Source organism: Bos javanicus, chromosome 2 (genome assembly GCF_032452875.1).
Source record: "Bos javanicus breed banteng chromosome 2, ARS-OSU_banteng_1.0, whole genome shotgun sequence".
In the NCBI taxonomy this organism is placed as follows: domain Eukaryota; kingdom Metazoa; phylum Chordata; class Mammalia; order Artiodactyla; family Bovidae; genus Bos; species Bos javanicus.
In genome coordinates this window covers 25348852-25363246 of record NC_083869.1, presented here as the reverse complement: position 1 = coordinate 25363246, position 14395 = coordinate 25348852, and the positions used below count along the sequence as shown (strand labels likewise).

Genomic DNA, 14395 nt, shown 5'->3' with positions numbered 1-14395 from the left:
GTCCAGGTTGACAACAATCAGTGCCAAGCAGATGCAGGACAGAGGCCCCATTCCCCTGCTACCCCTCAAGTGGGGTTTGACCTCAGTTTCTAGAGACTGCCTACACTCCCTGACCCATGATCACCGCCTTTCAAAGGCAGTAACAGCAGGTTAAGTCCTATTCAATGCTTCTGAGTAAATCCCTCTGATCTCTCCTTCTGCCCCTTCTCTTTTGCTTCCCTCTTCTGTCTTCTTTGCTTCTGACTCTTCTATTTTTAAGGGCTTGTCTGATTATACAGGACCCAACCAAATAATCCAAAACGATCTATTTTAAGGTCTGTTGATTAGTAACTTTAATTACACCTGCAAAATCCCTTCACATCACTTTCTAGATTAGCAGTTCACTGAATAATTGAGATGGAAATGTTGGAAAAATATCTTTAAAATTCCACCTATCAAAAAGCAGCAAAAGTATTTTATTGACTATCAACCTAATTATAAAACTATAGTAATAATAAAACATGATACCAGCACACACACAAAAAAGACAAACATAATATAGAATATAAAGCCTAGACACAGACCTGTTGCTGGGCATAGACATTTGACTTACAAAAAAAGGAAAACAGTGTGAAAGAACAATTCTTTTCAGTAAATTGTGCTCGGATATCAGGACAGTCATAGGAAAATGAAAACTATTTCAATCCAACACCACACAGAAAAAAATCAACTTCCTAATGATTACAGACCTAAATATGAAAAGCATAACAAAAAAGCTGAAAGATAACATGGGAGAGTGAGACTTCAAGAATAGTGGCATGATGAGCTAAGTGGACCATTTCTCTAGTAAAACATTACTTTGGCAACAAAAGTCCGTCTAGTCAAAGCTATGGTTTTTCCAGTAGTCATGTATAAGATGTGAGAGTTGGACCATAAAGAAAGCTGAGGGCCAAAGAATTGATGCTTTTGAACTGTGGTGTTGGAGAAGACTCTTGAGAGGCCCTTGGACTGCAAGGAAATCCAACCAGTCCATCCTAAAGGAAATCAGTCCCGAATATTCATTGGAAGGACGGACTGATGCTGAAGCTGAAACTCCAATACTTTGGCCACCTGATGTGAAGAACTGACTCACTGGAAAAGACCCTGATGCTAGGAAAGACTGAAGGTGAGAGAAGGAAACAACAGAGGATAAGATGGTTAGAAGGCATCACCAACTCGATGGACATGAGTTTGAACAAGTTCTGGGAGTTGTTGATGGACAGGCAAGCCTGGTGTGCTGCGGTCCATGGGGTCGCTAAGAGTCGGACATGACTGAGTGACTGAATTGACTGAACTAAACTGGTAGAAAGAAAATTTTTAAAGTCAACCATTTAATGTCTCTGAAAATTGTCTCAAGGACGCATAGCAAATAAAAAAAAGAACATTTATTCAAGAAAACATTAAACAGAGGTGAGAACAGCAAGTATCCATGACATATGAGCCATAAACCACTTCCAATTACACCCCACAACTCAGGATAACTCCAATGTTCTACACCAAACAGGTGCTGCAGGAGCTCCCACATTCCAGCCTAGGAATGAATTTCACCCTTGGAGGGGAACGCTGCTGGCATCTCCCACCTGCCCCACTCCCCCACCTCCATGCTGCAGAAACGCTATGCCAGGCAGGCCCACGTAAGAAGAGTAAAAGAGTCCCTTCACCCAACCAGCGCCCACGTATAAGGCAGAAAAGCTCTTTTTCCAGTGTAGTAAGCCAAAAGTATTAAGTCCCAATCGCACTCCTAAAACAGAGGTTCTTTACCAGAAGGGGCAAGTTAAAAGTAAGTGCTCTACTCTGAGAGCAGTGTCCCTTCAAAGTGAAGTGATCTCTTTGCCTCTGACCCTAATTTCACTAAGGCAAGGTAGAGGGTCCTCCCAGGGGAAAAGGTAGACAGTTAAGAACAGAAAGCTCTGTCCTCCACCTAATGGAATTACTTTACTTGGAACAGACTGTGGGAAAATTCATTTTAAAGGGCAACGTCCGGGCGGAGGCTGGGCTTGTGGGGTGACCGGAGTAAGGGTTCGGATCCTGGCCGCGAGGTTTCTGATCAGGATTGCTACAATGAGTCTGTGGAAGCAAACGCCCAGTGACTTCCTGAAGCAGATCATTGGGCGACCAGCTGTGGTGAAGCTAAATTCGGGAGTGGATTATCGAGGGGTCCTGGCTTGCCTGGATGGCTACATGAATATAGCCTTGGAGCAGACAGAGGAGTATGTAAATGGACAGCTGAAGAATACGTACGGGGATGCATTTATCCAAGGAAACAATGTGTTGTATATAAGTACACAGAAGAGGAGGATGTGAAGACACCAAGACACAGTACTTTTCATACCGAGATATATTTTTTATCAAGTTTTTTGTTTCTTCTGTCATATAATTTTTCCTGTTTTGAAATAGTTGGTGATTTTTCACTGACACGTGATTGAGATACATGTGTAAACTTGTGGATTTAATTGTAAAGAGTTCTTTCATATTTAAGTTGCAGTCATTTTCTTTTACCTCTATGTCAGTGTGCAGAAAGCAAAAAGATTTTTTTTTTAAAGTGGAAAGAAAATTTTTTTCTCCCTACACGGAAGTTTTCAAGCAACACCATTGGATCTGACTGCTTGGTCTGTGGGACTGACTGAAATGATGGGCGTGAGGCTAATAAAACACTGTAGAGACGGCAAAAAAAATAAATAAAGGGCAACGTCCAAAACTATGGAGATCTTGGGAGTGAATAACTAAAAGAAAGCTGGTAGTTCCATGACAGTAGTAACATGCAAAACTGCAAACCAGCTAAAAGTTTAACGGAGGGAACTAGACAAAGAAAAACGCAGGAAGATTCCTCAGGGTAATAAGCCCAAGTCTCAAAGGCTGGCAATTTAGCAAACTTGTTAGCGTCTATAGAGATCTGACTTACTGCGATCATGCCCTGGGATATTGGTGAAAACAACAGAGCAATCAGTTAGCAGTTAGTGGAGGCTGACAGCTAGGTATGACAGCTATAGAGGCAGACCAGCCAAAAGTTTATGTGGAGATCAGGGAAAGAGGCAAAGAGAACAAGGTGAAAACCAGTCATCGCTGGTAGACTGCACATGACTTTGAGAGGGTCCAGATGTTGGATTCATCAGACAAAGAGTTCAAAGCAGCTATTATAAATATATTCAAAGAACTAAAGAAAATCATGTTTAAATAATTCAGTTCAGTTCAGTCGCTCAGTCGTGTCCGACTCTCTGCGACTCCATGAATTGCAGCACGCCAGGCCTCCCTGTCCATCACCAGCTCCCGGAGTTCACTAAAACTTATGTCCATTGAGTCGGTGATGCCATCCAGCCATCTCATCCTCTGTCGTCCCCTTCTCCTCCTGCCCCCAATCCCTCCCAGCATCAGAGTCTTTTCCAATGAGTCAACTCTTAGCATGAGGTGACCAAAGTATTGGAGTTTCAGCTTTACCATCAGTCCTTCCAATGAACATCCAGGACTGATCTCCTTTAGAATGGACTGGTTGGATCTCCTTGCAGTCCAAGGGACTCTCAAGAGTCTTCTCCAACACCAGAGTTCAAAAGGATCAATTCTTCGGCACTCAGCTTTCTTCACAGTCCAACTCTCACATCCATACACGACCACTGGAAAAACCATAGTCCTGACTAGACGTGGTCCACTGGAGAAGGGAATGGCAAACCACTTCAGTATTCTTGCCTTGAGAACCCCATGAACAGTATGAAAAGGCAAAATGATATGATACTGAAAGAGGAACTCCCCAGGTCGGTAGGTACCCAATATGCTACTGGAGATCAGTACAGAAATAACTCCAGAAAGAATGAAGGGACGGAGCCAAAGCAAAAACAATACCCAGTTGTGGATGTGACTGGTGACAGAAGCAAGGTCTAATGCTGTAAAGACCAATATTGCATAGGAAGCTGGAATGTTAGATCCATGAATCAAGGCAAATTGGAAGTGGACAAACAGGAAATGGCAAGATTGAACATCGACATTCTAGGAATCAGCAAACTCAAATGGACTGGAATGGGTGAATTTAACTCAGATGACCATTATATCTACTACTGTGGGCAGGAACCCCTTAGAAGAAATGGAGTGGCCATCATGGTCAACAAGAGAGTCCAAAATGCAGTACTTGGATGCAATCTCAAAAACAACAGAATGATCTCTGTTCGCTTCCAAGGCAAACCATTCAATATCACGGTAATCCAAGCCTTTGCCCTAACCAGTAACACTGAAGAAGCTGAAGTTTAAATAATTAAAGGAAGGTATTACTATAAGGACTCGTCAAATACAGAATATCAATGAAAAATAAGGAATTATAAAAAATAAGCAAATGAGAAAACATGTATGCTAATAAAGAGAACATAACTGCATATTTCTTCTCTCACCTAATTTCAAAAGCAACTGCACAATAAATAAATAAATTAAATAAAAGCAACTACACATACAACATAAATGCAAATGCATGGTGAGATATAACATACAGAATATGCAATATATCTGACAATAACGCACAAGGACAGTTGGAAAAAAATTACTGAAGTAAGGAAATAACATCATATGTTATAAATCAAATCTACATGAGGAAACAGAGAACCAGATATAATAAGGTTAGTACAAAAACTATAAATATGTTTTCTTATCTCAGTTTCTTTAAAAAAGACTTTAAATTACATAAAGTAATTGTAACAATTTATTCTGGAGTTTACATCTACTACTGTGGGCAAGAATCCCTTAGAAGAAATGGAGTAGCCATCATAGTTAATAAAACTGAGTCCAAAATGCAGTACCTGGATGCAATCTCAAAAATGACAGAATGATCTCTGTTCATTTCCAAGGCAAACCATTCAATATCATAGTAATCCAAGTCTATGCCCCAACCAGTAATGCTGAAGAAGCTGAAGTTGAACGGTTCTATGAAGACCTACAAGACCTTCTAGAACTAACACTCAAAAAGGATGTCCTTTTCAATATAGGGGACTGGATTGCAAAAGTAGGAAGTCAAGAAACACCTGGAGTAACAGGAAATTTGGCTCTGCAGACGGAATGAAGCAGGGCAAAGGCTAATAGAGTTTTGCCAAGAGAACACACTGGTCATAGCAAACACCCTCTTCCAACAACACAAGAGAAGACTCTACATGTGGACATCACCAGATAGTCAACATTGAAATCAGACTGATTATATATTCTTTGCAGCCAAAGATGGAGAAGCTCTATACAGTCAGCAAAAACAAGACCGGAGCTGACTGTGGCTCAGATCATAACTCCTTATTGCCACATTCAGACAAATTGAAGAAAATGGGGAAAACGACTAGACCATTCAGGTATGACCTAAATCAAATCCCTAACAATTATACAGTGGAAGTGACAAATAGATTTAAGGGACTAGATCTGATAGAGTGCTTGATGAACAATGGACGGAGGTTCGTGACATTGTACAGGAGACAGGGAGCAAGACCATCCCAAAGAAAAAGAAATGCAAAAAAGTGAAATGGCTCTCTGAGGAGGCCTTACAAATAGCTGTGAAAAGAAAGAGATGCAAAAAACAAAGGAGAAAAGGAAAGATAAACCCATTTGAATGCCAAGTTCCAAAGGACAGCAAGAAGAGATTAGAAAGCCTTCCTCAGTGATCAGCGCAAAGAAATAGAGGAAAACAATACAATGAGAAGACTAGAGATCTCTTCAAGAAAGTTCCCTTGGAACATTTCATGCAAAGATGGGCTCAATAAAGGACAGAAATGGTATGGACCTAACAGAAGCAGAACAGATTAAGAAGAGGTGGAAAGAATACACAGAAGAACAGTACAAAAAAGATCTTCACCACCTAGATAATCATGATGGTGTGAACACTCACCTAGAGCCAGACATCCTGGAATGTGAAGTCAGGTGGGCCTTAGGAAGCATCACTACAAACAAAGCTAGTGGAGGTGATGGAATTCCAGTTGAGCTATTTCAATCCTGAAAGATGATGCTGTTAAGTGCTGCACTCAATATGGCAGCAAATTTGGAAAACTCAGCGGTGGCCACAGGACTGGAAAAGGTCAGTTTTCATTCCAACCCCAAAGAAAGGCAATGCCAAAGAATGCTCAAACTACAACACACTTGCACTCATCTCACACACTAGCAAAGTAATGCTCAAAATTCTCCAAGCCAGGCTTCAGCAATACGTGAACTGTGAACTTCCTGATGTTCAAGCTGGTTTTAGAAAAGGCAGAGGAACCAGAGATCAAATTGTCAACATCCGCTGGATCATGGAAAAAGCAAGAGAGTTCCAGAAAAACATCTATTTCTGCTTTATTGACTATGCCAAAATCACTGACTATGTGGATCACAATAAACTGTGGAAAATTCTGAAAGAGATGGGAATACCAGACCACCTGACCTTACTCTTAAGAAATCTGTATGCAGGTCAAGAAGCAACAGTTAGAACTGGACATGGAACAACAGACTGGTTCCAAATAGGAAAAGGACAAATACGTCAAGGCTGTATATTGTCACTGCTTATTTAACTAATATGCAGAGTACATCATGAAAAACACGGGGCTGGAAGAAGCACAAGCTGAAATCAAAGATTGCCGGAAGAAATATCAATAACCTCAGATATGCAGATGACACCAATTTTATGGCAGAAAGTGAAGAAGAAATAAAGAGCCTCTTGATGAAAGTGAAAGAGGAGAGTGAAAAAGCTGGGTTAAAACTCAACATTCAGAAAACAAAGATCATGGCATCTGGTCCCATCACTTCATCACAGATAGATCGGGCAACAGTGGCAGACTTTATTTTGGGGGGTTCCAAAAATCACTGCAGATGGTGACTGCAGCTATGAAATTAAAAGACACTTGATTCTTGGAAGAGAAGTTCAGACGAACCTAGACAGCGTATTAAAAATCAGAGAGGTACCATTTCACGCCAGTCAGAATGGCTGCGATCCAAAAGTCTACAAGCAATAAATGCTGGAGAGGGTGTGGAGAAAAGGGAACCCTCTTACACTGTTGGTGGGAATGCAAACTAGTACAGCCACTATGGAGAACAGTGTGGCGATTCCTTAAAAAACTGGAAATAGAACTGCCTTATGACCCAGCAATCCCATGCTGGGCATACACACCAAGGAAACCAGAATTGAAAGAGACACATGTACCCCAATGTTCATCACAGCACTGTTTATAATAGCTAGGACATGGAAGCAACCTAGATGTCCATCAGCAGATGAATGGGTAAGAAAGCTGTGGTACATACACACAATGGAGTGTTACTCAGCCATTAAAAAGAATGCATCTGAATCAGTTCTAATGAGGTGGATGAAACTTGAGCCTATTATACAGAGTGAAGTAAGCCAGAAAGAAAAACACCAATACAGTATACTAACGCATATATATGGAATTTATAAAGATGGTAACGGTAACCCTGTGAGACAGCAAAAGAGACACAGATGTATAGAACAGTCTTTTGGACTCTGTGAGAGAGGGAGAGGGTGGGATGATTTGGGAGAATGACATTGAAACATGTATAATATCATATATGAAATGAATTGCCAGTCCAGGTTCAATGCATGATACAGGATGCTCGGGGCTGGTGCACTGGGATGACCAAGAGGGATGGTACAGGGAGGAAAGGGGAAGGGAGGAGGGAGGCGGGTTCCGGATGGGGAACACGTGTACACCCGTGGCGGATTCATGTTGATATATGGCAAAACCAATACAATATTGTAAAGTAATTAACCTCCAATTAAAATAAATAAATTTATTAAAAAATAAATAAATACATAAAAATAAAATAAAAATCAGAGACATTTCTTTGCCAACAAAGGTAGGTCCGTCTAGTCAAGGCTACGGTTTTTCAAGTAGTCGTGTATGACTGTGAGAGTTGGACTGTAAAGAAAGCTGAGCACCGAAGAATTAATGCTTTTGAACTGTGGTGTTGGAGAAGACTCTTGAGAGTCCCTTGGACTGCAAGGAGATCCAACCAGTCCATCCTAAAGGAAATCAGTCCTGAATATTCATTGGAAGGACTGATGCTGAAGTTGAAACTCCAATACTTTGGTTGCCTGATGCAAAGAGCTGATTCATTGGAAAAGACCCTGATGCTGGGAATGATTGAAGGCAGGAGGAGAAGGGGACGACAGAGGATGAGATGGTTGATGGCATCACCAACTCAGTGGGCATGAGTTTGAGTAAATTCCCGGAGTTGGTGCTGGACAGGGAGGCCTGGCGTGGTACAGTCCACGGGCTTACAAAGATTCAGACACAACTAAGCAACCGAACTGAACTGCACCCAGCAACATGTATAACCAAAACAGAGAAGAATGGAGTAGAGCTATATAGGAGCAAAGTTTCTATATAATGTTGGAATTAAGTTAATGTAAATCTGAAGTCCATTCTGATAAGACTATAATGTAAACCTTAAGAGAATAACAAAAGAAGATAAAAATCATGAAAGGAATTAAAACATTACCCTAGGAAATAATGGAAAGAAAATAGAAATGCAGGTACAGAAGGACAGAGACATGAGACAGAGAGAAAACAAAATGCAAAATGGCAGACATAAATCCAACCATACCCAAAAAACATTTACTGTGAATGCATTAAGCAATATAATCAAGAGGCAGGGACTGTAGGAGTCAATCAAAAAAGAACAAGATCAAATTAAATGCTGTCTACAGAAGACACACTTTAGATCCAAAAACACAAATAGGATAAAAATAAGTGGATAGAAAAAGACACTGTGCAAAGAACTACCACAGAAAAACTGAAGCAGATACACTAATATCAGACAACTTCTAAAATGGTTTTAGAAATGAAGAGGGATGTCTTATAACAATAAAAGGGTCAGTTCATCAGTAAGATAAAAAAATTATAGACACAGAGGTTTCCCTGGTGGTTCAGTGGTTAAGAATCCACCTTGCAATGCAGGGGACATGGGTTCGACCCCTGGTCCAGGACAATTCCACATGCCACAGGGCAGCTAAGCCAGCCCATGCACCAGTCGCTGAGCCTGTGCTCAGGAACCCAAGAGCCCCAACTACTGAGGCTGATATGCCACGACTACTGAGGGGCACACACCCGGAGCCTGTGCTCTGCAACACAGGAGGCCACTGCAGAAGCAGCTCGCACACTGCAACTGGAGAGTGGGCCCGGTCTCTGCAGCTGGAGAGCCCATGCACAGCAACGCAGACCCAGTGCAACCAAAACAAATCAACAGACTTTTGTAAAAATCAATCAATCAATAAATAAATGGCATGTCCACAGACATTTTAAAAGAATTGTAAACATACATATGTACCTTATAACAGGGCTTCAAAATACATGAAACAAAACTGACAGAAACAAAGGGAGAAAAACACTATTCAACACTAGTTGGAATATTTCAACGCTTCACCTTTAATAACAAACAGAACTAAGCAGAACATAACAAAGAAACATAAACACAATATACCAACTATACCTAACAGACATCTAGAGAATATTCCATTCAACAGTAGAATACACGTTCTTCTAAAGTACACATGAAACACTCTCTAAGACAGACCATATGCTAGGCCACAAAACAAGCATCAGCAAATTTAAAAGGACTGCAAGCACACACATATGTCCTCTGACCAAAATGAAACGAAATTAGAAATCAGTTACAGAAGGAAATTTAGGAAATTCACAAATATAGGAAATTAACATACTCCTAAATCAATAATAGACCAAAAGAACAAATCAAAAGGAAAATCAGAAAACACTTGAGATGAGTAAAATCAAAAACACAACATATCAAAACTTAACGGGATCAATCAACTGCGTGCTTGCAGGGAAATTTACACTTGTAAATGTCCATATTAAGATAAGAAAGGGAAAACATTTTGTATGAATTTGAGATACTTCTTAAACACAATAAAGGGGGGCAGGAGGCCAAAGAAACCTCTGGGGGAGGTAATAAAAAAAAAGAGTACCTATCCAAAATACAAAAAGAATTCCTTCAATTAATTTTAGTTTTTGTGAAGAGAACACAAAGGAAAACTGATCAAAAGATGTGAATAAGCACTTCACAAGAGATATCCAAAAGTCAATAAACTTATGAAAAAATGGTAAACCTTTTAACTCACCGGGAAAATGAAAACCAAAAATACCACCTCACATCAGAACACCAGAAATAAATAACAATCCAATTGTCAGTGAGGATACAGAGCAATGGGAACTCTCATACACTGTTCATGGGAATGTGAATTGTTATAACCACTTTGGGAAACTGGCAGTATCTATTAATACTATATTAGGCCTATAATCCAGCAAATCTGCTATAAGGTCTAAACTCAATAGAAATTAATACTATATGAACAGACAGGTACAAATATGTTCACACAGCATTATTAGTGATAATCAAGAAGTAGAAACGATCCACATCTATCAACAGACTGTATAAGCAAAATGTGGTAAATGAATACAAGTAATATTACAGAGCAATGAAAGTGAACTACGGTTAAGGAATTAACATGGATAAAACTCAAAAACACGCGAAGCAAAAGCAGCTACAAACAAAATACATATTGCATGAGTCCATTTATATTAAGTTCAAAAACAAGCATATTAAGTCAGAATAGTGCTTGGTGGGCTACAGCCCATGGGGTCGCAAAGAGTCAGACATGACTAAATGACTAAGCACAGCACAGCACAGCACAGCGACAGCTCTGGAGGGAGGCAGAAGGTAGTAAAGGACTGATGAGAGCAGAAGAGAGCTCTCAAATGCTGCTAGTGTTCTTCTTCTTGACTGAGTGAGTGGTAGTTACACACACCATGGTTTACAGTAGCTCGCTGAGCATCAATTTGTCTGTGTGTGTTTTCTGCATTAATATTATTCTTCAATAATGAAAACTAAAGCACCACATAACATTAAAAAATAAAATCAATTGAATCATAGTAAAATTAGAGTGCTTGAACCTTAGACGGTAATAATTTTTTGAAGACTGAGCTTTTGATATAAATATTAAGTTCAATCTCACAAGCAATCAAGACTTATCAACTGAAACAAGATGATACCATTTGAAAATAGTTAAAGTGGAGGAAACCTAGCTAATTCCCTTCTCTAGGGAATACTCTGTTCACACCTACTGATAGAAATACAATTACCTTCCTTCTCACTTTTCCTTTTCAAGAAACCTTCCTTTACAGTCCTAGAAAGGGTTGCTCTATGATCCACAGGAGAACAGTGCGACCATGGTCCCTGAATTTCCAGTTCAGTCCCCTGAAGTCTAACTAGGTTCTAAGAGATACTCAGCCCTATATCCTTCTAATAATAAATCTGTATTGCTAAAGTTTGTTCCTAGAAATCAAATGACCAATGGATATAACACCGTGATATAGGATATGTTACAACCATGTTATATAATAGTTCTATTTACATCAGAAGTTGAAAATTGGCAACTTACAGACTGTTTTATCTGATCCACAAAGTATTTTTTTTAAGTATAAATTACATGTTATGAATTACAGTCTTCCTCACTAGACTTTGGCCAAACTCCTAGGAGGCAAGTACTGGGGTGCCATTGCCTTCTCCAGGAGATCTTCCCGACCCAGGGATCGAACCTGGGTCTCCCACATTGCAGGCAGATTCTTAACCATCTGAGCTACCAGGGAAGCCCCATTATACAAGAGTTCTATTTATATCAGAAGTTAAAAATTGGCAACTCATGAACTGTTTCATCTGATCCACAAAGTGGTTTTTGTTTTAAGTATAAATTACATGTTATGAATTACAGTCTTCCTCACTAGACTTTGGCCACGCTCCTAGGAGGCAAGGACTATTATTTTACATATCTTTGTTTTTCCCAGTGCTAGGCTCTAGGTCCAAAAATACATGCAGAATGATTAAACAAACTATGCCAATAGGTTTCTATAAAATTCTAGAACTCTGACAACTGATTAATTTCTGAGAAACTAAATAACAAACTTTAAAATCCTAGTTATTCAATAGGGAAAACAATAATGACAATACACATTAAATGATATTTTAAAAAACCATGTGCTTTTGTACAGTAAAACAAATCTTTAAAATGTAAAATAAAGAAATCAAAGGAAGAAAAATTTTATGTAAAATAAATGCCATAATATTATATAGTGAAAAGAAATGAGATTAACAACTATAATTATCACTTAAAATCTGCCTCTGTCATACACAACCCTGCTAAAATTCTTCAACAAGCCACGGAGACAATCTATGTCAAGTGTGCTCTGGCCAAAAGATCTCAATGTAGATAGGTCCTGTTCCCTATTCTTGACATTTTAAAAAGGAGAAAAATTTTTAATTCTAAAGTATCCTTCTATCTAAATATAATAGTAATAGTTAACATATTGGAGAAGGCAATGGCACCCCACTCCAGTACTCTTGCCTGGAAAATCCCAAGGACGGAGGAGCCTGGTAGGCTACAGTCCATGGGGTCACGTAGAGTCAGACACAACTGAGCAGCTTCACTTTCACTTTTCACTTTCATGCACTTGAGAAGGAAATGGCAACCCACTCCAGTGTTCTTGCCTGGAGAGTCCCAGGGATGGAGGAGCCTGGTGGGCTGCCATCTATGGGATCGCACAGAGTCGGACACGACTGAAGCAACTTAGCAGCAGCAGCAGTTAACATATACTGACTTGTTCAGTTCAGTTCAGTCGCTCAGTTGTGTCCGACTCTTTGCGACCCCATGAATCACAGCACACCAGGCCTCCCTGTCAATCACCAACTCCTGGAGTTCGCTCAGAGTCACGTCCATCGAGTCGGTGATGCCATCCAGCCATCTCATCCTCTGTCGTCCCCTTCTCCTCCTGCCCCCAACCCTCCCAGCATCAGAGTCTTTTCCAATGAGTCAACTCTTCGCACGAGGTGGCCAAAGTATTGAGTTTCAGCTTTAGCATCAGTCCTTCCAAAGAACACCCAGGACTGATCTCCCTTAGAATGGACTGGTTGGATCTCCTTGCAGTCCAAGGGACTCTCAAGTCTTCTCCAACACCACACTTCAAAAGCATCAATTCTTTGGCACTCAGCTTTCTTCACAGTTCAACTTTCACATCCATATATGACCACTGGAAAAACCATAGCCTTGACTAGATGGACCTTTGTTGGCAAAGTAATGTCTCTGCTTTTGAATATGCTATCTAGGTTGGTCATAACTTTCCTTCCATGCCACAAATTTCACATTTAATTCTCACAACCTTATGAAACAGTTACTATTTCTTATTCCACCCTACAATCAAGAAAATCTAGGAATTCCCTGGCAGTCCAGTGTTTAGGACTCACTTCCACTGCACGGGGCATGGCGTGGATCCTAGATGGAGGAACCAGGATCCTGAAAGCCTCAGCAACCTCATGGACTGCAGCATGCCAGGCTCCCCTGTCCTTCACTGTCTACTGGACCTTGTTCAAATTTATGTCCATTGAGTCAGTGATGCTATTTTACCATCTCATCCTCTACCATCTCCTTCTCCTTTTGCCTTCAATCTTTCCCAGCATCAGGGTCTTTTCCAATGAATCAGCTCTTCATATCAGGTGGCCAAAGTATTGGAGATTCACCATCAGTCCTTCCAATGAATATTCAGGGTTGATTTCCTTTAGGATTGACTGGTTTGATCTCCTTGCAGTCCAAGGGACTCTCAAGAGTTTTCTCCAACATCACAATTCTAAAGCATCAGTTCTTCAGTGCTCAGCCTTCTTTATGGTCCAATTCTCACATCTGGACATGACTACTGGAAAAACCATAGCCTTGACTATATGGACCTTTACTGGCAAAGTGATGTCTCTGCTCTTTAATATGCTGTCTAGGGTGGTCATAGCTTTCCTTTCAAGGAGCAACCATCTTTCAATTTTAAAGATTTTTAAATAATGAGAATGAAAAATAATAAAGCATTTGATAAACTGGATTAGACATATGTTCAGTGTGAGGATCTCAATCCTTTTGTTAACTAAAAAGCATGTGTTAGTCAGTCGCTCAGTTGTGTCTGACTCTTTGCGACCCCATGGACTGTGGCTCACCAGGCTCCTCTGTCCATGGGATTCTCCAGACAAGAATACTGGAGTGGGTTGCCATTTCCTTCTCCAGGGGATCTTCCTGACCCAGCAATCAAACCTGGGTCTCCTGCATTGGAGGCAGACTCTTTACTCTCTGAGCCATCAGGGAAACTTTTGTTAACTGAAAGGCATTGTGTTAACAATATTTAAGCCTAGCAATCCCCAGGATGAGTTGAACCTTCCCTGGTTCAAAAAGACATGCCTAACTCATATGTCAGTACTATAAGAGCTGAATACAATTCTTTAAATAATAATTTGGTAATAGTTATCAAAAGCCCTTAACTGTTTTACACTTTTTGCCCTGATATTCCATGACTGAGAATCATGTTAGGGGTTGGGGGAAACTTTTACTCAGAGATAT

At 40.2% G+C, this 14395-nt stretch overlaps 2 protein-coding genes across 4 annotated transcripts in view; one reads left to right on the top strand and one right to left on the bottom strand.

Moving 5' to 3' along the window:
* TLK1 (tousled like kinase 1) overlaps positions 1 to 14395 on the bottom strand; it is a 181767-nt gene that overhangs the window by 156333 nt on the left and 11039 nt on the right. The window lies entirely within an intron of this gene.
* LOC133258789 (U6 snRNA-associated Sm-like protein LSm6) lies at positions 2008 to 2672 on the top strand. Its single transcript, XM_061435513.1, has one exon. The coding sequence runs from the start codon at positions 2080 to 2082 to the stop codon at positions 2320 to 2322; it is 243 nt and encodes an 80-aa protein (XP_061291497.1). The 5' UTR covers positions 2008 to 2079; the 3' UTR covers positions 2323 to 2672.

Coding starts and splice junctions, on each gene's coding strand:
- LOC133258789 (XM_061435513.1), top strand. CDS start 2,080: ATGAGTCTGTGGAAGCAAACGCCCAGTGACTTCCTGAAGCAGATCATT.